Source organism: Trichechus manatus, unplaced genomic scaffold (assembly GCF_000243295.1).
Source record: "Trichechus manatus latirostris isolate Lorelei unplaced genomic scaffold, TriManLat1.0 scaffold00031, whole genome shotgun sequence".
Taxonomy (NCBI): Eukaryota; Metazoa; Chordata; class Mammalia; order Sirenia; family Trichechidae; genus Trichechus; species Trichechus manatus.
This window is the reverse complement of record NW_004443967.1, coordinates 3036986-3062096: the sequence shown is the minus strand read 5'-3', so window position 1 is coordinate 3062096 and position 25111 is coordinate 3036986. Positions and strand designations below refer to the sequence as shown.

At 43.4% G+C, this 25111-nt stretch overlaps 1 protein-coding gene across 4 annotated transcripts in view; it reads right to left on the bottom strand.

Annotated features, from left to right (window-relative positions):
- The window catches only part of ACSL5 (acyl-CoA synthetase long chain family member 5), a 48489-nt gene extending 23828 nt beyond the window's left edge, over positions 1–24661 (bottom strand). Inside the window, exons 1-3 of one of the 4 annotated variants that reach the window (XM_023729941.1) lie at positions 24586–24661; positions 6398–6585; positions 2765–2873 (exon numbers count right to left, since the gene is read on the bottom strand). In XM_023729941.1, coding sequence (XP_023585709.1) covers positions 2765–2873; positions 6398–6553 — 265 coding nt within the window. In that variant the 5' untranslated portion in view covers positions 6554–6585; positions 24586–24661. Of the gene's footprint in view, positions 1–2764; positions 2874–6397; positions 6586–24205; positions 24443–24585 lie in introns of those variants that run through there. The other 3 variants (XM_004374850.2, XM_023729942.1, XM_023729943.1) reach the window with 3 other exon arrangements.
- Positions 24662–25111: the final 450 nt, after the last annotated feature.

Below are 25111 nucleotides of genomic sequence, written 5' to 3'. Positions count from 1 at the left end.
GAAAAAGGAAGGCAAGGAAGAAAGAGATAGCACTCTCTGATTAAAGAGATAAATGAATGAGCAGACAGTCCACAGGAAGCATCAATACTTCTTCCTGCTGAAACAACTGTGTAAAAAAGCACAAGAGGTCAAGTCTCAGGCTGTAACTTTCTAATCCTGCTGTCTTAGGTGAACAGAGCCACTGTTCCAACCCAGGGCTTGTGCCTCAAGTCATCTGCCAATGAGATCATTTGCACTAATATCAATCACTAATGACAACTACCCTTTACTGAATGCTTACTGCAAGCTAAGGAGCCCTGGTTGCACAGTGGTTAAGTGCTTGGCTGCTAAACAAAAGGTCGGCGATTCTAACTCACCAGCCACTTCTCTGGAGAAAGATGTGGGAGTCTGCTTCTATAAAGATTACAGCCTTGGAAATCCTGTGGAGCAGTTCTGCTCTGCCCCTCTGGGGTAGCTATGAGTCGGAATTGACCTGATGGCAACGGGTTTGTTTTGAGTTTGGTAGTGCAAGCTAGGCACATCAACTCCCTTGGTCTTCCTGTTGCACCAAGAATTATGAAGGCTTGGGCCAGCAGAGGCTTCCTCAAGCTCATCCAGTAAATGGTAGAGCTGGTGAATGTGGAAGAAACGACTGCATTCTCTTACCACCTCCCTATTGATGAAAATGCTAGCAGAGACCTGTAGCCAAGGAACAAATCAAATAATTGGCCTAAAGGGGTACCACCTGTGGTTTCATTAAACTCCATGCCCTAATTATCTTAAGCCTATTAGCCGAACTCCTGATGAAGCAACAGCCTAGCCTTTGATTAACTTACACAACTCAGACCTCACTCTGTTGTAAGGTGTGGCCATCTACAAGGAGCCCACCCATCAACAACTTCTCAGCAAAGTTCTTTTTCTTAAGTTAAGTAGAGTTGAAACTCTGGCATGCAGAACCCCTGGGGAAGCTTTGTTAAAAATAAGATTCCTGGTTCTTACCACATGGAATTCTGGTCCAGTGAAACTAAAGTAGAGCTAGAGGATCTATATTTCAAACAATATCCCCATGGGATTCTCAACGTATGGTCCATAGACCATCTATTGGCTAGAGGTCAAAAGGTATGTGAAGGATAACGTATTCAACTGCAGTTGAAACCAGAAGTGTCCATTTTTCTATAGAAGTAGCGAGGCCAGATTTCTCATGCCTTGCTTAATTTATCTGTTTAGTTTTAATTTAGTATTGAAAAAAAATTTTTTTCCTAAATGAATTATGTGCCACATATCACATGCTAAATGACTCGTTTCTAGTTATAATAGCAACACGCGCTCAAGAAAAGTAAAAAAAACAGAAAAGCCAAAGGAAATTCTACCATCTTCAGTTGTCAGTTAAGTAAAGAAACTAATGATTGGTTTGTTTTTTGTTTGTTATTTGCATGCAAGTCTAAGCGAAGGCTGATTTAGAGCAGAAATACCAAGTATAGGTGCCTTTGGAGCTTTCAGATAGAAGTTTTCTTTACAATAAATCTTCCATTGTCTGGAGGAGTAACTACTTTTATAAAACTTTTAGGAGCTGACCTAATTGGAACAATCTAGTCAAATCAGACAGACTTAGATCTGAGTATCAGCTCCAATGTTTTCTAGTTCTGTGACCTTTGGGGTGGTACTAAACCTCAGAGTCTCCATTTCCTCATCTTTAAAATGGGGGTAATAGTAAATAATCCCTAGGGTTTCGGGAAGATTAAGCAGGTGATATATGTGCAGTGGAGTCCCTGGGTGGTGCAAATGTTTAACACTTGGCTGCTAACTGAAAGGTTGGTGGTTCAAATTCACCCAGAGGGGCCTTGGAAGAAAGGCCTGGTGATCAACTTCTGAAAAATCAGTCATTGAAAACTCTATGGAGCATAGTTCTACTCTGACACACATGGGGTCACCATGAGTCAGAATCGACTCAGTGGCAGCTGGTTTACATGTGCAGTACCAATTTTATAGTTAGCACTTGATAGGAGTTGGCTATTGTCAAAGTCAAAATCAACAAGCAGAAAGGAAGAGAGGGATAAAAAGACACACAGGCAAACCTATGCCTGGACATAATGTATTCTAAAAGAAAAAAGGTATGGGGAGAGTTGTAAGCCAGTTGAGTTGGAAAGGAGAACGTTTGTATACCTAGAATTGTGTTCATTGATACAAGATCTGTTCCAAGACCTGATCTGTTCCAAATGAACTTATCAAAGTCCATGTGGTGGTGTTTTTAAGAAAGTTGAAAAGATAATTGCCTTCTGTGTTGCTAAGAGCAGCAGCATGGGCCAGGACTATGGTATCAGGATCAAGGACAAGGTAAGAAGGCAGGAGGCCTGAATTCTAATCCTGGCCCGGATTCTGCATCTGTAAATGAAGGGAATTACATTTATAAAAAGTATGTTTCCAAACAAGTATTACATACTAGTGAGTTAATCAAAATACTTTCCTATATATTATTGTCAACTCTTTAACAACAATTTGTCGGGGAAGTTCTCCTTGTGTTAAGTAAGGGGCAGATTCAGAGAAACAAAGTGGTTTACACAAGGTCACCCATCTGGACGTGGAAGAATCAGGTTCTAAACCCAGTCTGTCCTTCCAGTGTTTTTAGTACATGATTCCAATACTGTGCTAAGGTCCCCACTACTTTAATGTGGCTATTCTACTCGGACCACCACATCTAAGCAGCTGGGCTTTAGACGTGAATCAGGGAAGAAGAGGTGTGGGCTAGACATACTCTGGTCTTCTTACAGGCAAGGCCAGGGCTTACCAGACACAGCGAGTCCTCTCTGGAAAATTTCATACACAGTCGTAGCATCTGAGAAGTAGTAACGTACTAGGTCGTTGTTCTTCTGGCAAGGATCCTTCCGTGCTCCTCCCTAAGACATAAGACCAAGTTAAGGCTGAGCCAGAGACTTTCCTGACACTTTCCAAACCCTTTATGGATTGAGTAGAAGTGGGCAAAAATGCCGATACCCATGCCATTACCTTTGAGACCACGAGGATGATCCCTTTACTGTTTAATCAATCAAGTTCTTTAATCTCAAAATTATAGTTTGTTCAGATCATAAAATTTTGGAAAATGTAGACATATAAAGAAGAAAACCTAAGAAAAATAGGTCTATAATCCCACCATCCATAGATTGTCACAGTTATGCTTTGGGGTAACTCCCCATCCTTTTCTATGTTAAATATGTACACACATAAGTGAGTTAATATGTATAGTTTTACTCTTTTAATCATATTAAGTTTAGAAATCTATTGAGTGCCCAGTATGTTGCAGGCACTGGGCAAATACTGTAGATGCAAAGTAAGCTAAGACAAAAGCACTGCCCTTGAGTGCCTCATAAACTAGGGTTTGGGAATGGGGATGAGAAGGGAATAATATGCAAATATAATGCTGTGACATACATGCTGAAATAAAAATAAATACACATTTTGGCAAACAAATGAAGTAACCAATTCTGTAGAAAGTAGAAAGGCTACAGAGAAGAAATTGTATCTCAGTAGAGACTTTGAGGATAAGTAGGCATTTACCAAAAAGATGTGGTTTAGGGTAGGGTAGAGAGGGAGAAAAGGAAGAACAAGCCAGAGTGAAGGAGCAGCCTGAACAAAGGCGTGGAGGCAAGAAAACACAGTGCGGAGCCTGGTGGGCAGCTAGAGAACGGGGAGTTTGAGAAGGAGGGAGTAACTAGCGATCTGTCTAGAAATGTCAGCTGGAACTGCAGGGTCAGACTTGAGGATGGATGCTGGAACTACAATAGTGAACGAAAAATAGGCATGAAAGCTAGTCTAGAGAAACAGGCATCAATTAAATAAGTATCTACAAATGTAAATTACTGAGATAAAGCTATAAGAGTACAGGGTAACACATCAGGGTATAATGAAATATCTAACTTAGTCTAGAGCGTAAAGGAAGGTATCCTTGAGACATCACATTAAGCTGTACCTGTTGCCATCAAGTCGGTTCTGACTCATAGTGACCTTATAGGACAGAGAAGAACTGCTCCATAGGGTTTTCTAGGCTGTCATCCTTACGGGAGAAAATTGCCAGGTCTTTTCCCCCTCAGAGCCACTGGTGTATTAAAACCACTAACCTTTCAGTTAGCGGCTGAGTGCTTAACCACTGTGCTGGCAGTTCAAGCCCACTAGTGTCTCTGTAGGAGAAGGATGTAACAGTCTGCTTCTGTAAAGATTTCAGGCTTGGAAGCCCTATGGGGCAGATCTACTCTGTCTTATAGGGTCGCTATGAGTTGGACTCGACGGAGCAGGTTCTTCACATTAAGCCAAAATGTCAAAAATAAAGCTCCTTGTCCAGTGAAGGAATATAAGGTCTTGCTGTCTGTTTAGATGCAGGGGGCAAGGAAAAAGGAAGAATCGAAGATGATTCAGAGTCTTAACTTTAGGCAACTGGATAGGAAGAGATGCACTTGACTGAGGTGGAACAGAAGGGGAACAAGAACGGGCATGTGTGGGGCAGGGATGGGGAAGAAGACGTGTAACAAGAGACTTGCTGAGTTTGAAGTATTTTAGGGTCATGGAGGTGGACAGGACCATAATCTTGGTCCCTAGGACTGGAACTCAGAGGAGAGGTTGACACTAGAAGCTCAGAGTTGCATGGCACAGCCTTTTGGTACTTTTTCAAGTCATAGGAAAGGAGGCATTTTTTCAGCTCAGAGGCTTCCAAGCAGGGATTGGCAGACTACAGCCTGCAGGCTAAATCCAGCCTGCCACCTGCTTTGATAAATAAAGTTTTATTGGAACATAGTCATGCTCGTTTGTTTACATATTGTCTGGTGTTTTCTTGCTACCACGGCAGAGTTGAGTGGTTGCAACAGAGACTATATTACCTGCAAGCTTAAAATATTTACTTTATAGAAAATTTTTCCTGAACCCTGCTTTAAAGGAATCAAGAGTTGCTGAGAATGCAAGCCTAGGATGAGGAGAGGAAACAAGGCAGGTGAAAAAGAAAGGCTGTCTAAGAATTAAGAAGAAATCCTGTTGAAGAGAAAGAGTTTCACTTAAGATGTCTCAGGTCAGTTGAGAGAAAGGCTGAAGAAGTCAGTGGATTTAGAAGCTAGGTGGCCCAGAGCAGATTAGGGGACATGTGGTGGTAAAAGATCAGATCTCAGAGGGTTGAAGTCCAGAAGGGGAAATCAAGTAGACTATGCTTGAAGAACTCCAGTGGTAAAAGGAAGGGTTGAAAGGAAATGGTGGCCGGAATCAGTAGGATCAGCAAGAGACGGAGATGCCAAGGAAGAAACTAAACATTCCAATACACCAAGGGGGGGAAAAATGGCAGGGGAGAGCAGAGGTAGCTTGGAGAACAATTCCTGAGTAGGGGAAAGGAGATAGTAAAAAGCACACAAAAGGTTAGGTTTGAGAAGGAACAGGAATGCTTCTTCTCTGAAGAAGACTGAGGATAAATAGATGAAGATATTCATGGAGATTGAAGGAAGGAACGATGAAGAGAACATTCTTGGAGCTTTCAGTTTGCTCAGTGATTTAACAAGCTGGGTGATTTACTGATTGCCGGGGGGTGGGAGGATCAGGATTGAGGGGGAAATCCCAGCTCAACTTCCACCCGTTTTAAGAATGAATACTAACTCAAAGCTGGAATTTATGTCAAAGAAATGTCTTCTTTACCATTCTCAGACATTGGGTATCTCAGTGACAATGTTCTTCCACCCATAAGTGCTAACTCAACCATTTAGATCTAAACTAAAAAAACTAAACCCGTTGCCATTGATTCCAACTCATAACGACCCTATAGATCAGGGGTTGGCAAATTTACTCTGTAAAGGGCCAGATAGTACAAACTTTAGGCTTTGTGGGAGACATGAGCTCTCACACTTTTTTTTTTTTTTACACTTGACTTTAAAAACATAAAAACCATTCTTAGCTTGCTAAAAAACAAAAATAAACCCCATTGTTGTCGAGTCGATTCCGACTCACAGCAACCCCGTGTGTTACAGAGCAGAACTGCTCCACAGGCTTTTTTGGCTGTAATCTTCATGGAAGCAGATCACCAGGCCTTTCTTCTGTGGCACCACTGGGTAGGTTTGAACTGCCAACCTCTACGTTAGTAGTTCAGCACAAACCATTGCACCTCCAGGGACCTTAGCTTACTAGTTGTACAAAAAAGGTGGATTTTGCCTATGGGCAAACCTGGTCTAAATTACTGGCATTGTAAGACCTAGCTGTAGTTTAATGTTATTACAAAGGAGAATGTGCCGGTAACAGAAGTTTAAATTTGGAGCTTTTCTGTTGATAAGTGACCTAAGAGGCTTACTTTCTCAGGCTACAACCGATACCCTACAGGAGTTATCTCAGGGTTTTGAATTACAGTTTGTATTTGATCAAGGTTGACCAGTTTCAAAAAACAAAATGACTGATAAATTACCTCAATTCCAACGGACTGGTTGTTCAGGTCAATACGAAGAAAGACTGGCTGAGGTCTATTGATGAGCCATAGGAATATAGCGACTCCAAATGTCAGGATGCAGATGAGGGCCGGGGTTGGAAGTGGGGAAAACAAGAAGTTGAAGATGAAAAGCATCTTTGTGAATAGCACCAGCAGGCAATTCAGACCTTAAAAGAAAAGAAAGAAAAATTTAAAGGAAATGGCCATATTTTCTTACTCAATCACTCTATGTTTACAAAAAGAACACCACTCACATACGCACCATCTAACCCCAATAGCCAAGATTAGGGCTCTTTAGTAGCAAAATTCTCCTACTCTTTACCTTAGCAATGTTGAAAATAATAGAACCTTTCCTCCACCCCTGCTATTTGATTATCCTCCTGCAAGGAGGAAAAAGATCAAGGGAAACAAGTTCATTTCCCAGATAATTCTGAGAAATGACTGCCCTTTTATTTTTGGCCCATAAAGCCTAGAGAAGCCTTGCTGGACCCAACATAAGCTGGTAGTCAGACGAGTATGCTCCAGACAGCAGCCTCTGCTCAGGTGGAGAGAAGGCCAGGAAGAACTCTTCCAGGTGGGTTTCCCTGGTATAAACCAAACAGAAGATGAGACTTTGCAAACAATGGCTTCAAAATACGTGACTTCGCAGGTATTAGAAATCAAGCATTTTGCACCGAGGACGTTTCCTGCTGGCCAGACGTGCCTTGCTCATTGTTTCTTTTTGGAGCACCGGGGTGGGGGTGTGGGGGGCTCAGAGATCAACAGCTTTCCAACTTGCCATGTCCAATGTCCTCTCCTCCAGAGGTCCGGAGGCACCATTTCTAGTTGAGGCAAATATCAGCCAAGTACACAGAACGGGCTCAACACATGGTAGAAAGTGAGCGTTGAAGATTTAGGCCAGGATGAGATCTCAACGAACTAAAAGTAACAAAAGCTTCCCCCAACCCAATTTTTCTTGTAGTTTCCAGCCAAACTCAGCTTCAAACCATTCTAATAGGAGGGGTTACCTTTTGGAAAGGCCCTAGAAACATACCTTTGCTGAAGCCATCTATCTTATCTCTTGCTTCACTACTTTCAGATGGCTTGATCAAAATAATAATAGCAGCTCATGATCCCAGCCAACACAGGAGCACTGCCTGCCTGCCAGGCCCTGGACTGGGTTGTTTGCACAGACCATCTCATTTATTTCAAGCAATGCCATAAAACAGCATTTTACAGAGGACACGCCAAGGGGTAAAGTGATTTGCCTGAGTTCACACACCATTTCCCACTGTTGCTTCCGTATTAAAAGCTAGAAAACAACACCTTGTTTTTTTCTTCTAGATTCTAGTCATAGAGTTCAAGGAGACCAAATTTGTCTGGCCCCTTACCAAACTCACTGTCGTCACATAGCAACCCTTACAGGTGACAGAAAATGAAGTTCAGAATTTGCACTCTTCAAAGCTTACTGCAATGCCTGACAACATGCTAACTCAGAGAAGAGGACAAAACCAGAGGGAAGCAAGCCAGATAAAAAGGCTTATCAGATCAAGATTATGGTCTCTCTCGGAGGCAACCATCATTATCTGGCATTTGGAAGCCTTGCCATTAAGGGAAACAACTCACTCCAGTCAAACAAAGGCTTTTTTAAAGCACAGGATTTTTTGTGTGGGGGCAGGAACAATCACAAGAACGCCTGAGTCACCCTTATAAATTTTCTGCCTCCTGAATGGTTATGATCTGATTTTAGAATAGTCACTTTCCATTTTATGGAGGAAAACTGAACTCCCAGAGACTGAGATGATAGTTCCCAACTCCTTTTCTTTTTTTTTTTTCCACATTGCATTTAGGGGAATTAAAAAAAAAAAAAAAAAGACAAAACAAATACAAATGCAAGCCCTGTAGGTGCAAGGTTATGTCAGAACAAGGGCGCTATTGTCACTATGTGGAAGGATTCTGAGAGCTGAGATTTTTATAATCCAGCCTTACGTGGACTTGTATGGTGGAGTGGCACGAGAGGAGGCAAAAAATATTCAAGAGCCAGCAGGACACCATTCCCAGGCCAGCTACTCCAACCCAGGCAGAGGAAAGAGGCTGCCTGGGGAAAACTGTGCAATTGACAGAGCAGGTAGTGGTGCCAATGAGGAGGAGAGGCCTGCTTTGACCTCACCCATCACGCCTACCCTAGCCCCTCCCCTCTCCCGTCTAGATGGGACACTGCCACCAGTCTGGCAGGATTTTATGATCTGAGTTTCTTCTGTCTGCCTCAGCCCTACCAGCAAAGTAGACTCCTCCTGCTAAACCTCCCCACTCCCGCACCCCCACCACCCTCCGCCAACCCAAATCCCACCGTTGGCCCTGGATCTTTCTCTGCTTAATGAACAAATTATTTCACTGAAGACTTTATCCCTCTTCTTCCAGATGGCAGACTCACATTTATGGGAGACTTTGCAAACAGTCTCTTCAAAATAGTGTCTGAAGGCGAAATTTCTGTTTCAGATATGGTGGGTTGGAAGAGAGGGAGTGGAAGAGGGGGAAGGGGAAATGTGCCGGCAGATAACACAAAGGGAGAAGAAGAGTGGAAACCTACGTCCAGTCTAAAGGCAGTACCTGCTGTCAGCCCCAGCTGGTTGCTACTATGTGGTGAGGTGGACCCAGGGACACCAGCTGGTTAGATATTTTTCCCCTAGAAAACTTGGAAGATTGGATTGTTGCAAACCTCCTCAATTTAAACTATTGTCTCAAGCTTTAAGAGTCTGGTATGGGAGAAACAAAAACAGATCTCCCGATTGAATCTGGGCCATGGCCTGTCAATCTTGATTGTTCCTTTTAGATGAGCTCTAGTCGTATTGCCCACAAACAGAATGGAACTGACCACTTTGTTTCAAGCAAGGGAGATGTTTATGAAGGCCAAGGCCACTGTATCACAAGAATACAAGTGCCTTGCCTATATTGGCAAAAAAAAAAAAAAAAGAAAACCGGTCGCCATCAAGTTGATTCAGACTCATGGTGACCCATGGGTGCACAGTAGAACTGCTCCATAGGGTTTTCAAGGCTCTGGCCTTTTGGAAGCAGATCACCAGCCCTTTCTTCTAAGATGCCTCTGGGTGAGTTTGAACTGTCAACCTTTTAGTCAGTGGTTGAGTGCTTACCCGTTTATGCCACCCAGGGACTCCTTCCTACACGGGCAGGTGTTTTATTTGCAGAAGACATTGAAAGATGTATTCAATTTGTCAACTGAAATAGCTTACTCATTTTGTTTGCTATTGTTGACCAGACATCCCGCTCAAGTAGGAGGTGCGCAGAATTTCAGATGGTCTCCCCATCCCACATTTTTTAAAATTGAGGTAAAATTCACGTTGCATAGACTTAATTCAGTGACATTTAGTATACTCAAATGTTGTGCAACCATCACCTCTATCTAGTTTCAAAACATTTTCATCACCCAAAAAGAAACCGTGAACTCACTAAGCAGTCACTCCTCATTCCTCCCTCCCCTCAACCCTGACAAACACTAGTCTGATTTCTGTCTCTATCCATTTACCTATTCTGGACATTTCATATAAATAGAATCATACAATATGTGAGTTTTGTATCTGGCTTCTTTCATAAGCATAATGTTTTTGAGATTCTTCCATGTTGTAGTATGTATCAGTACTCCATTCCTTTTTATGGCTGAATAATATTCCATTGTATGGATATGCCATATTTTCTTTATCCATTCATCAGCTGATGGACGTTTGGGTTGTTTCCACCTTTTGGCTATTGTGAATAGTGCTGCTATGAACATTTACAGGTTTTTGTTTGAAAACCTATTTTTAACTATTTTGAGTATATATCTAGGAGTGGAATTGCTGGGTCATGCAGTAATTCTATATTTAACTTTTTGAGCAATCACCAAACTGTTCTCCGCAGCAGCTGCGCCATTTTACATTCCCACCAGCAATGTATGAGGGTTCCAATTTCTCCACATCTTTACCAACGCTTGGGATTTCACTTTTTTTTAATTATAGCCATCCTAGTGAGTGTAGAGTGGTATCTCATGGTGGTTTTGATTTGTGTCTGTCTAATGACTAAGGATATTCAGTATCTTTTCATGTGCTTGTTGACTATTTGTGTATCTTCTTTGGAGAAATCTCCATGCAAGCACTTTGCCCATTTTTTAAACTGGGCTATTTGTCTTTTTGTTGTTGAATTGTAAGAGTTCTTTATGTAGTCTAAATACTAGACCTTTATCAGATATATGATTTGCAAATATTTTCTCCCCTTCTGTAGGTTGTACTTTCACTTTCTTGATAGTGTCTTTTGATGCACAACACACATACATACAATTTTTAATCTTAAAATGTTAGTGCTAGAGGATTTGTGAGCATTTTGTGTAACTCACTCACTGTTTAAAAGGAGGAAGCTGAAGGCCTGAGAGAAAGCAAGACCCTCAGGTCACTCCATTACTGGATTAGGAAGCTCTGGTTATCATTCTCACCTCTAGAATCTGTTAACACTTCCATATGGGCTCAAACATATTAAGGGAAAAGCCACCACCCCTCCTGTCATGCAGCCTGTGTCACTCAAGTTACAATTCTGGCTCAGTCACTCCATAGAACCCCCAGAAAACGGTGTGATGGCATTTCCCCTGCCCTTTATGCCACTTGTAGTTGGGAAAGAATGGGGTAGGGAGAAGTACAACAGTGGTAAAGAAAAGAGGAAAGAGAGCTCTGTTGTACTGGGTCTGGGAGTTCCTTTCCCACGTCATCGGCAGACTTACGAGCAAGTCACAACACTTCAGGATGGCCCCAAGTGGAAAGCTTCCTCCACTTTCTGATTTGGTGATCACGACAAGCCTCTCTGCCTCAGCCCCTAGGATGCCTGTTGTTCTCAGCCCCTCCTCTTGATTCCCTCCAGGACTGTCCCCTACTGGGTGGTATGAATGGCCATAGCTAAAGCCACTCCTCTCTTGGCTCCCAGAATCCTCTACTCCCAAGCTGGCTGGAGGACATCTTCCACCTTTATACCTCCTCGTAAGCTCCCAGGATCAGCCCTGGTTTCTAGGATTTCACCACCCTATACTTAGCTTTGGATTTTGCCCCTTTGTGGATTTGGGGCAGCATTTCCTTATTAGTTTTATTTTCTTTGGACAATGTCCCCTAATGGCCCCTTCTACTCTAACATTCAAGTTTTTGGTCAGCTGTGTTTATTACTGTGAACCTTTCAGGCTAGCTTTATAGCCTACAAATCACTTTTCTTTTGATAGCTCACTTCCATTAAAAGATTCTATCTGCCCTTTATGTATTGTGTTCTTCAAACCATCCATTCCCACCTCAGAGCCTCTGTATTTGCTGTTCCCTTTGCCTGAAATACTCTTCCCCAGATCTGAAACGGTTTTGTCTCACTTATAAGTTCGCACTCAATTTAAATGTCACTTCCTCAGAGGCTCTCTCTCTCTGATAACTCTTTAATATTGCCGTTTCCACCCCAATCACTATCATGGATCCTGCTTTCTCTTCTCCACAGTGCTGCTCACTATTAAAAACAGTCCTGGTCCCTTATTGTATACTTCTCCCACCCAACTGACATTCTAATGGGAACAAGGGTCTTTGTTCTATTCCCTGCTGTGACTCCAGTGTCTGCTCTATGTCTAGTACATAGTAAACTTTCAACGAGTGGTAGTTGAATAAATGAACACCCCTTACAGATATAGTTCAGAATTATCTGTTTTAAATACTCCCAGTCAACCCATTTTCCCCTCAGTAAAATTCCCCCACCCCAAAATTCCCAAATCTTACATCACCGAAAGTCACTCTGGTCAGTCTTAAGATGGGTACTCTTAAATCATTCTTTTGATAAAGTATTGGGTTACAGATGGCAGGTGGTGAAAAAGATGTATTTTTAACACACAAACCTCAGATCAGTCTACTCCTCCAGACCTGGAGGAGTCTCTATAGGACGGATCTTACTGAATGAGGTCATCTATGATGTAAGCGGGCAGAATGTCCAGCCTAGAAATAAACAATTCTGTTACCCTGGGCTTCTGGAATTCTGAGGACAATAAGGTAAATTCTTTTTGCTTTTAGGCCTGAAGAACTAATTATTTTCTATGCAGTAATTAGATTTAAATCGCAATTATAAACTTTATTAAAAAGTTTGCCTTTTGGAAAGTGGCACATGCTCATTTAATTGGTTTCTCTTTTCTCTTGCATGTATGGGCTCATCCTGTGGTGATACAAAGCTCATTAAAAAGAGACCGGAGTCCCCAAGTTCTTACATCTAATTAGTTAACACAGTCTTCCATACTATGAATTATTTACTCTCTCCTAGAGGATATGTCACAGATCTTCGCAACCCATAATGACTCCAAAGATGTTTGTGTGTTATTTTTGTTGTCGTTAGCTGCCATCCAGTCGGCTCTGCCTCGTGATGACCCCACGCACAGCAGAACGAAATGTTGCCCGGTCCTGTACCACCTTCACAATCGTCGGTATGCTCAAGTCCATTGATGTGGCCACTGTGTATTTTGAATGTCTTCCAACCTAGGGGACTCATCTTCCAGTACTATAGTAGACAGTATTCTGTTGTGATCCATGGGGTTTTCATTGGCTAATTTTTGGAAGTAGATCACCAGGTCTTACTTCCTACTCTTTCTTATTCTGGAAGATCCACTGAAACCTGCTGGTATTTGAAATACTGGTGGCATAGATTTCATCATCGTAGCAAAACACAAACCACCACAGTACCACAAAGTGACAGATGGGTGATAAAAACCAAAAAACCAAACCCACTGCCGTCAGGTCAATTCCAACTCATGGTGACCCTATAGGACAGAGTAGAACTGCCCCCCTAGGGTTTCCAAGGAGCAGTGGATTCGAACTGCCAACCTTTTGTTAGCAGCCCTAGCTCTTAACCACTGTACCATTTGTTATTTAGGAGGTCATATATGAAAATTTTGCTTTCCAGGCTGGGCTTTAAGCTGCTAATCTGGCCTTCATTGTCATTTTCCCTAACTTCATGCCACCCCTAATTTAGAAGCTTCCATCTCAGTCTGCAACCAGATAGTCAGATACGTGGTCTATTGCAAAATCCTTCACCTAGTTTCCTCAGAGTGGGGTTAAAGGGCTTTCAACTTTTCTTAATCAGTTTACCTTTCTGCATATGCAGTTTTCTTCTACTAGGGAAATCACAGATAACATGATTTGAGACAATGATCTTATTACATAAAACTCAGAGAAAAGCTTGTTATCAAAAAGCATTGATTCCCCAAGGTGGGTGTATCTCAGCTATCCAAGCTATTTAAAATGATTCAAAGATCAAAATGGCCAAGATCCAATCAGATCCGAGATAAAAATTTCTGGTCATATTTCCCAATTAAAAAGAAACAAAAAAACTCAGCTCAGAGGAGAAGTCTCAAAGTTCCTCTGAGAAAATAGAGGCAATTAAAAACCATAAGGTAATGCAGTAAGGTGGCCAGTTACCAAAATTAGTGCCCAGAAAGCCAATAACTTTCCCGTATTTCGTATAAATAACTAATCTAAAAATAATGGAAAAGATGACATTCACAATAGTATATATAAAAGTAAATGTGTAAAACCTATATAAGTTTCTATCCAAGGGACATAAGGCTTGAAAAATGGAAAGACATACCTTGAAATAGTCAGGGAATCCTATTACCCTAAATATATTTATACATTTAATGTAACCGTAATAAAGACTGATAGGATTTTCTTAAGAACTAAAAAGCGAAGTCTATAGTTCACCTGGAAAAATATAACCTACAGAAAGAATCATAAAAATGTTAAAAAATAATACGAATTGGGTGGATGGCAGAGTGATACACATTACCAAATTTGAGTACTTACTATGGAGCCCTGGTGGTGCAGTGGTTAAGAGCTACCGCTGCTAACCAAAAGGTCGGCAGTTTGAACTCACCAGTTGCTCCTTGGAAACCATATGGGGCAGTTCTACTCTGTCCTATAGGGTCACTATGAGTCAGAATTCACTTGATGGCAACTGTTTTTTTCCAGTACTTTGCAGCTATAGAAGTTTTCTATTGGACGTGAATAGAAAAACGTATTCAACAAAATAATCCTAAAACAGACCCAGTGGCTGCCATTATCACATATTAAATTGCATTTCAAATCAGAGGAGATAATTTTCATTTACAATAAATATGTTGGGACCACTGGCTAGCCATTTAGAGAAAATAACATATTTCTGTATTACTGCCTCACTCCTTATACAAAAATAAATTAGATCTGGATCTAAGACTTACATACAGAACAATCACAACCATAGAAGTATTTGGGGAAAAAGTACGAGAGAATTTTTGTTGTTGTTGTTAATAATCTTGGCGTGGCGAAGATCCAAGACAGACCCAAATCCTAGAAGCTATAAAAAAATGCTGGTGAGTTTAATTAAATAAAAATTAAAAAAATATTCGCCCTGCAGAAAAGGTACCAGAAACAAGGTCAAAAGATAAACTGGGAAATATCAAACAACCTAGAGAGGCCTGGAGCTAATTTCCTTAATAGGGAACGCTGAAAAGCCAATTAAAAACAAAACATGATCCAATAAAACAAAGGGCAGAGGGCATGGCCAGAAAGTGTACAGAAAAACAAATGGATTACTTAAAATGAGGGAAACCCATTGAACTTCACTCATAGTTTTAAAAATGCATATTTAAATGAAATGTCTTTTCCTTGACCATTAGATTAGTCATGATCAATTTTGCACTGTTTATCGTGGAAATAGAAGTTTGGTACAACCTCCTTAGAGATGTGTCCATTTCCCTTTACCACAGTTTAAAATGTATGCCCTTTGACCTAGCAATTCTACCAGCAACTTATCTTGTAGAAAGGCATCAGTTCAATAAAGTTCATCGCAAAAGGCAGTATAACGTACTGGTTAAAATGTGGGCTCTTGGGTCAGACTGTAGCTGTTAGTTACCATTAAGTCAATTCCAACTCATGGTGACCCCATGTGTTTTCAGAGTAGAACTGTGCTCCATAGAGCACGTAGAGCATAGAAAACTCCGCAGAGTTTTCAAGGCTGTGATCTTTCAGAAGCAGATCGCCAGTCCTGTCTTTTGAGAAACCTCTGGCTGGATTTGAAATGTCAGCTTTTCAACTAGTAGTTAAATGCTTAACCACTTGCACTACCCAGGGACTCCTTGAGTCAGACTACATGGACTCAAACCCTGCTCGGCCATGTTCTATGCGACTTGGAGCAGGTTACTTAACTTCTGTGTAGTTTCTCATCTGTAAAATAGATAGAATAATATCTCCCTCATAAGGCTGTCACCACGATTAAAGGAGTACAAAGTGCTTAGAACACTACCTGGCACAGAGGTTCAGATGTTAGCAATGATGATCATTGCCATTAAAGTTAGAAGATTGTTTATAATGGGAGAGTCTGAGAAAGCATTCCTTGAGAAGAGAGAAACTAAGTAAATTACAGCACTTCCATTGGAAGGAACTCTCAGCAGGTATTAAAAAGAAGAAAGTAGATCTGTAGGTACTGATATGAACAGAGCTGCAGGATAGATTGCCAAGTAGAAAGAAAAACAATGTGTAGAGCAGCGTGTGCGGTATACTTACAGCTGTGTTAAATTACATACTCATGACCAAAAGGCAATCGTTCAAACAGAACAAGGGGATACTGTGTGGTTTGGGATCAGAAAGGTGTGTGTCAGGGTTGTATCCTTTCACCATACTTATTCAATCTGTATGCTGAGCAAATAATCTGAGAAGCTGGACTATATGAAGAAGAACATGGCATCAGGATTGGAGGAAGACTCATTAACAACATGCATTACGCAGATAACACAACCTTGCTTGCTGAGAGAGAAGAATACTTGAAGGACTTACTGATGAAGATCAAAGACTACAGACTTCAGTACGGATTATACCTCAACAAAAAGAAAACAACAACAACAACAAAAAATCCTCACAACTGGACCAATAAGCAACATCATGATAAATGGAGAAAAGATTGAAGACGTCGAGGATTTCATTTTACTTGAATCAGCAATCAACCCCCATGTAAGCAGGCAGCAGTTAAGAAATCAAACGACGTATTGCATTGGGCAAATCTGCTACAAAAGACCTATTTAAAGTGTTCTTGAGGACTTGACATCATCTTGAGGACTAAGGTGCACCTGACCCAAGATAAGGTATTTTCATTTGCCTCATATGCATTCGAAAGCTGGATAATGAATAAGGGAGACCGAAGAAGAGTTGACGCCTTTGAGTTATCGTGTTGGCAAAGAATATTGAATATACCATGGACTGCCAGAAGAACGAACAAATCTGTCTTGGAAGAAGTGCAGCCAGAATGCTCCTTAGAAGGGAGGATGGCAAGACTTTGTCTTATAAACTTTGGACATGTTATCAGAAAGGACCAGTCCCCAGAGAAGGACATCATGCTTGGTAAAGTAGAGGGTCAGTGAAAAGGAGGAAGACTCTCAACGAGATGGACTGACACAGTGGTTGCAATAGTGGGCTCAAACACAGCAATGATTTTGAGAATGGTGCAGGACCGGGCAGTGTTTCATTCTGTTGTACATAGGGTCGCTATGTGTCAGAACCGACTCGATGGCACCTTACAATAGCAACAACATATACGCTTGTGTATTTCTGAAAGGATAATCCTCAGGCAAAGACAGATGGAAGAGGATAAATTAGGAATGGGTTTTCCAGAAAGTTCTGAGTATTCAATCATTCAGTCAAAAGATATTTAAGGGCTGACTATGTATCAAGCATTGTTCCAGGTGCTGCTAATATACTAGTAAAACTGCTGCCCTCATGGAGTTTATTCTATTGGTGGAGATTAACAACAAGCCTGGGTAGTGCAAACAGTTAATGTGTTCGGCTGCTAACTGAAAGGTTGGAGGTTCAAGTCAACCCAGAGGTGCCTCAGAAGAAAGGCCTGGCAATCTACTTCTGAAAAAATCAGCTTTTGAAGACCTTATGGAGCACAGTTCTACTCTGATACACATGGGGTCACCATGAGTAGGTTTTACAGTTTTATAGTACTATGGAATAAAAAAAAACAGAGTAGGGAAAGAGGATTGGTAGTATGACAGCAGGTGAGTTTTAATTCGGGAAGTTAGAGTAGGGCTCACTGAGAATGTAACACTTGAAGGCGTGTTTAATCTGAAACTTGCGTTGCTTTTTTTTTTTTTTTTTAAGCAAACCATGAAACGAACGACTGAGTATCATCCTGCATCTGACCCAGGCAGCTGACTTAGAAAGTTCCACCACCTTGGCTGGTAGTGTTTCTTGTGAGTCCTGAGACTACACCTCGGCTTCAATTCTAAAAGTGCAGCTGGCGGCCACCAAAACCACACTCAAAATGCTTCTTAGCTAGTCATCCTGCCTGCTCAGCAGCTCTGGGAGTGGAAACCTTTTTCATTCATTCTCTAGCAGATAAGAAACTAGACCAAAGGTGAAGTCTGAGTTATGGGGCCCAGGGGGTGCGAAAATGTGTCTTTCAATATTTATTGCAAGAAGCTGAGAGAAGAGGCTAGAGGAAGTCTGACCTACAAACCTGCAGATCACTTCCCAGCCACTCACCTCCACCCTGGTGCTCAGGCCATCACCTCACGTTAGCCTTCTCCATCAAACAGGGCCGGGTCACCGGACCCAGGTGCTCTCTTTATTTGGGGACCTGGCACCCAGAGAGATGTCCCCGGGCAGCTAGGTCTTCTTATCAGGGACATACCAGCTGAGCAGGGATCCAGCATTATCAGCGGGTTGTTGCTGGGTGCCGTCGAGTCGGTTCCAACTCATAATGACCCTATGTACAACAGAACAAAACACTGCCTGGTCCTGCACCATCCTCACAATCTTCGTTGCTATATTTGAGTCCACCGTTGCAGCCACTGTGTCAATCCATCTTGTTGAGGGTCTTCCTCTTTTTCGTTGACCCTCTGCATTACCACTAGGAGTCCTACTAAACCCCCAAGGTGGCTGAATAGTCATTTCACTATGGGAAGATTCAGCTTGAGGGTTTAAATAATAGGAAAACATAAGCAATAGTAAGCTCCCACCTCTTGGTCCTCCCACCCATTGCTAGGACCCTGCCCAACAGGAGACCTGGTGGCACAGTTGTTAAGAGCTCGGCTGCTAACCAAAAGATTGGCAGTTCAAATCCATCAGCCACTCCTTGGAAACTCTATGGGGTAGTTCTACTCTGCCCTATAGGGTCACTATGAATTGGCATCGACTTGATGACAATGGTTTTGTCCTTCAGCAACTGTAATTCGCAAGGCAGCTGGTGGAAGGAAAGGCAAAGCTGAGGCTCAGTATAGGTTCCCTGGCCTACAAGCAAGTACCCTATGAATGAATCATTGGGGCTTCAGAGGCACATCCACTGGTAGTTTTGCTGCTGGGCTGAATTGCCCAGGAAAGCCTACAGGAGCCAGCTCAGGAGGGTTGTAAGAAGTGGAGGTGGATTAGCTCTTTCCACAGGCCACACAATGCACCCAGGAGCAACCGGCTCAGTAGCAGTTCGGGGCTCCGGAGGCTTCTCAGGGCCAAGTGGACTCTCTGTGACCACAGGTCTTCCTGGGCTGTGAGTACTATAGTCAGAGCCTGTCTTCACCCTCGAGTTTGAATGCGTCCAGCATAGTGCCCAAGATGGAGTTGTTAGTTGCCATCGAGTCGATTTTGAGTCACAGTGGCCCATGTGTCAGAGTAGAACAGTCCCATAGAGTTTTCTAAGCTGTAATCTTTACAGAAGCAGATCACCAGGTCTTTGTCCCAAAGAGCCACTTGTTGGGTCCAAACTGGCGACCTTTCAGTTAGCAGCCGAGTGCTTGATCATTGCGCCACTGTTCGGTTTATATGAATGTATCATTTTCTGTAATAACAGAGTAGGAGTTCACTGAATGCTAGTGGGTGACCTCTCCCTTTTGCTCACCGCTGGCCTGAGTTCAGAGAAAGGCAATGAGGGAGGTGAGCCTATGGAAGGAGACAGGCTGCAGATGCCACTCCCACAATGGGCTGGCGAGCTCCTACACACGAGGGGGACAGAACCGGCTGAGGTCTCCTTAGCCAGGAACTTCATGCCATGAGAAGGGCAACTCTAAGCAGCCCCACCTGAGCGAGGTTCAGGTTCGCGCATTCTGCATACATTCAAATATTCGAGCACCTACCATGGGCCAGGCAGTATGCTGGGAAAGCATACTCAGAGTTTTAGGTCTAGTGCGGGGTAAAGCCAACTCCACAGGCAGTCACAGTACTTTGGGACAAAGGCTGTCTGGGATGTGCCCAGGCTTTGGGAGCAAACTGGAGGAGTGTGTAGGTGATGGGTGATATCTTTATCCTCTGCACTTTTAATTCACTCTAGGACAATCTCAATTACAGGCAATAAGACAAACAAAGATCTTGGATCTACTGTGAGCCCAGCACTGTGCCACGTGCTAAGGAACAAACACTTAGGAGACACAGTTCCTGCTCTCTGGGGCCTCGGGGGCCCGTCTAACCCTCGAACACCTATAGAGACCAAAGTTTATTGGTGGTTACCATGGGCGGGCAGGAGAGAGAGGGAAAGAGGGGCTCATTACTCAGGGGACACTGAGCTTCTGTTAAAGGTGATGGAAAAATTTGGAAACAGATTTCAAGGTGATGGTTGAACAACATGATAAACATAATTAATGTTACTCGATTGTACATGGGAAGAATGCTAAAGTGTCAAATGTTTTGTTACGTGTATATTTACCACAATTTAAAAAAAAAGCAAAAACTTATAGAATGCTTCAGTGTGTAGGATGAACTAATGAGTTTGAAGAAGGGAGAGGCCATGTAGACTGGAGCAGATGAAGGCCACTGTATGGAGCACCCAGTGATCCGAGGGTTGGATGAACCTAAGAGGAAGGGGAGAAGAGGAACACTCTAGTGGGGGGAGAGAGGTAGAGTGTGTGACTAGAGGCACTGAAGTGGGACACGTATGACACTGGGGAAGAAAAATTGTGAATTAGTATTCCTGAGGGAGCGAGGGCCCATCTTCAGTTGAAAAGGAAGGTGGTGGGGTGGGAGGGAAGAAAAATAGCCTAAAAGAAGGATGAATGAAACAAGGTCCAGGACCCAATGTGGACATTGTACCACTAGAGTCATTTTCGTTTACAAACACCAGAAAGCCTTGGAGGCCAGCTGAGTGGTGTTTACCAGGAAAACCTTCCTTAAGTCTAATACCAAAAAGCCTCTTAATTCAGCCTGTAAAGTTAGTATAGAACAGTTGTTAAGCCACCTACAGGGCTGTGATAGTCAATGACAAATCCCACTGGAGCTCAGGTTGACACAGTCAATCTTGAACCATCACTGGGCTTCAAACAAATCATAGTCCAGCAGCCCCACCCTCAGGAAAAATTTGTGTCGGTAAACTCTCCCAACGGCTGTCCCAAGCCTGTTGCTGACGGAGTGATTTCTGAGAGGACCGAGGTAAGGACAACCAGTATCAGAAATCCACTGGATTTGATAAGAGGCTGGACAAAGTGCTAGGCCCCTGTTGCCCATGCCAGGATAAGAGCAGGATGACCCAAGAGGTTGTGAAAGAGGCCTTCCTGTCTCGGCTTTTGGCAAAATCAGCCCTCACACTATCTGCTCTGAACAATGGTCAGGAGTCGTGTCGCTTGATCCAAAGTACAAACTCCAAGCTTTATTGCCAAAATTTCCAGGGGGCAAATTTCAAAACTGACTTTCCACCAACTCTAGTTCTGCCCAACTCTACCACTTACCAACTATGTGGCCCTGGGGACAATTACTTAATGTTACTGAGCATCAGTTTCCCTCAACAGCACACAAGAAGGGACAGGGTGATAGTCCCTACCTGAAAGGGGTACTAAGTGTTGAGCTTCTAGTACACTGTCAAGTACCTGGGAAGTCCCCAGTAAAGACTAACTCCCTTTCACCTGTTCCATGTATCCCAGTTTTCAACTCGTTGTCAGTATCAGGGAATCCTAGGGTAGCACAAATGGTTAAGCGCTTGGCTACTAACCAAAAGGCTACCAACCCACTCAGAGGTGCTTTGGAAGAAAAGCCTGGTGACCTACTTCTGAAAAACCAGCCATTGAAAACCCTATGGAGCACAGTTCTACTCTGACACACATGGGGTCTCAATGAGTTGGAATTGACTCAATGGTAACTGGTTTGGTTTTTGGTTCTATTATGAGGCATCTCAAAAGAGAAGCGATGATCATGGTCTTCATACTATAACTGCCCTTCAACTTATGTGCAAGGGTCTTAACAACTCCTTGTTCGTATTTCTCATTGCAGAGAGCACGGTTCTTCTCAGAGCTCTGACCCACCCTTCTCCCTCCAGCCCCAAGCCACTTATGAGCTCACAAATCTTAGATGAGGATGGCCCATGAAGATCCAGGGATCTACTACCAGCTCCCTCAAAGAGGGCTGATACGATGGCCTGGCCACAACCACAGTACGTGGGCTGTCTGACTTTCCAAACTCCCTATTCATCATGTATTTATTCAAATGACATTCACTGAGCCTAATAAGTATCAGGCACTGTGCTTGGAAGAAGAGTGAGTGAGAGTTTATTTCTGGCCTCAGGATGCTCAGTTACATAAGGGAGGAACAGACCTAGACACATGGACAACAGAGCATAGCGAGAGCAATGATGGCTGTGGGGACATGTCACTCTGGCGGGCACCACAGTCACCTCAGGCTACACCCCAAACAAGAGTCAGCGCGTCTGCTGGCCGGGCACAAGGGACAGAAGGAAGCAGAAACTTTAGTCCTGGTTTCTAAAAAATTGTCAAATCCTGGTTTGGGAATTCCCCTGCCTGGAGATGGGAGGATTTTTAAAAGAGAAGTTTCTTCCAGATTCTGACTCTTAGGCTTTTGCACTAACTATGCTCATCAGAAACTGAGGCATTGCTCACCTTTGGAATTCAAATTCCAGCTCCAATCTCTTCATAGTATATCTAGTTCCTTTATTGCTAAGCTTTGGTTACCTCGTCTCTAAGACAAGGTATCTCCTTCACAGGACAGTTTTGAAGACCGGAAGAGAAAAGCCCCCTATAGCCTTAAGCATGGTGCTGCCCCATACAACATGTTCAGTGAATGGCAGCTGTAATACTTTCAGTTTTAGGAGAATGTCAACCTGAGAAGCATGTAATAAACTTGTGAACTCAATGGCCTGTTCAGGTTACCATGCATGAGAATCTTTTTACAAACTACATTTTCCAGGAAATCTGAAGGAAGCCCAACCCTACACATTAGTGGATACAGCATGATTTTAGCATCAGACTGACTGCAGCTACAATCCCAGTTTGACAATTTGCTGTGCAACCTTGGGAAAGTTGCTTAACCTCTCTGAGCCTACTTTCTCAACCATAAGATGGTGAAACCATCAAACTTACAAGATCATGTTGACTGAATGTAAGAACACCCACTGTCAGCTGGTGCTTCACTGGCTTCCTCTTCCTTCTCTCCATCTGTAATTCTCTCTCCTCCTCCCACCCCCGGCCTCCCTATAGCACCTGTGGCCCCCTCTGCATGTTTAGTACTTAGGTACTCAGCAATACACTGATATTGTTGTGTGTGTGCAGGTGTCTTTGCCTTCATGACGTTACGATATAGCCAAGAGAGCCCATTTTAAGTAAAAATAAATAAGTAAATACAAAACCCATTGCCGTTGTGTTGATTTCAACTCATAGCGACCCTATAGGACAGAGTAGAACTGCCCCACAGAGTTTCCAAGGAGCAGCTGGTGCTCTTAAACACGGTGCCACCAGAGCACCATTTTAAGTCAGGACCTAGTCAAATGCCTCACAGAAACATTGTTTGGTCTGGACAATGTTTTAAAAAAATTAAATTTGAACGCATTTAGCTGGGGATTGCCTGCCCCGCACTTTGAGTGCCTACCACCCATATCTTATTACATACCATCTTCTTCACTTAGCTGTCTTACGTATCTGTCCTATAAGCGTTTGTATTTGTGACTCTTGTGTTATTTAGGTTTTTGTTCTTTCTATCATGTCAAGTAGTGGCTGCAAGATTTTCTACCATGCCTCTTGCAAGACGTATTCCGTGTTCACCTCAAATACTCGTCAATTGGAGGGGGCCACACCAGAGTAACTCCATGCAAGGATAGGGAGGGAGGGATAAAACAAAACCAAATACTCTATTTTTATTAAACCACTCTTTCTTTCTTTCTTTTTTAAATACTCTGCCTCTGTTGTAGAACACCAATGACCTACAAGTTGGCACTATAGATTCAATCCTACCTTCAAACCAACAAAACGGTTTGATACCCACAGAAGGTACCAAGCCCCTATCCTGGAGCGCCTGCCGATGCCTACTCCCTGAAGGTCCTTGAAGTTCGTCTTAGACTTAACCTGTGGCCCTACCCCTGAAAAAAAATCCAATTTCATTGAGAAGTCATTCCATCAGTCAGCCATCCATCAGCCTTTACCATGGGAAGGAGTCAAAGTTCCACATGCAAGCTGAGGCAAACCCCAGCCTACCGCAGGCGAGCTATGCCAAAAGCCTGAGCACCACCCTCCTCCACTCCCCCAAAAAGAGCCTCTGTTGTGGTTCGCCTGCCTCAAGAGAGGCAGGAGGAAGAAGCCTGATCCGTGCCGCACATTCCTCCTGCCCCTTGCCCCTCCTGATACAGAGGGCTTAAAGTTGTCCCTCAGAGACCTGGGAGGGAGGGCGCTGGTGTGCAGACGGGACACAGGAAGCTGTAGATTCTAAGTTGCTTCACTGAAGTTGGGGGTCTGGAAGCATCCTTGGGCCTCTCCCACACACCCACAAGACCTCTTGCTAAATAACACCCTTTGGATGGTCCCCTTACCCTGGGAGAGGGCAGCATCTCTCAGTGCTTCCAGCGAGTGGGGCTTCCTGGCTCCGAGTTCCTCCTGGCTCCCGAGACCCTGGCCCGCTTCCCTCACCCCTGGCTCTTCCAGCGAGAGGGCAGCTTCAGCAGGACAGCAGACAGCCCCAGCCCCAAGCCTCCTCCTGCTGTCTGCTCAGCGCTGTCCGAGTCAGGGCATGGCTGGCCCTTTTAACATGCTCACGGGCTCCACTTCCTGGTTTTTCTCTCACAACTGAAAGTGGAAGCGATCTGACCAGGAGGAGAAAAGCCGCCCCGAGAGCCCCTGGCTCCTGTTCAAAGCCTTTAATTCCAGCCCTTCGGGACTGAAAGGAAAACCAGTTTGCCTGAGCACGACTCACCCTTGCCTCCTTTGTCCGATTACCTCTACACCAAGCCAAAAACCAGGACGAAAATACTTAAGGTGCCCATTCAGACCACTAATGACAGACAGGCAGAGGCTACCCCACTTCCTGCTGGATTCCCAGGACTGGAAAGTCCAGCCAGAGGCACCTCAGCCCTCGGAGCTAAGCAGAGGAGGGAATACCCAGATGCCAGCTAAGCTCAGCATCACAAACCCTGCCCCATGTCGCCCCTCTGCTCCAACCCTCAGTCCCCAAAGCAGTTCTGACAATATGACAAAACTAGCTAGCAAGTCGAGAACGACAGGACAGTGAGTCCTTAAATAAACTGACGCTGCTTCTCTTCTTCCGACATGCCAACTCATCCTTTTCGTACCTCAAAAATTAAATTGAAAATGCATTCTGCCACCCGCAAACCCTGATATTACCAGGGTAGTTTCATTTGATTGGTCTAAGACTTTGGTTCACAGATGGGCACTGGAGCTTCCATTCTCAGATTTGGAGGCAGAAATAACCAGTTCTCCTG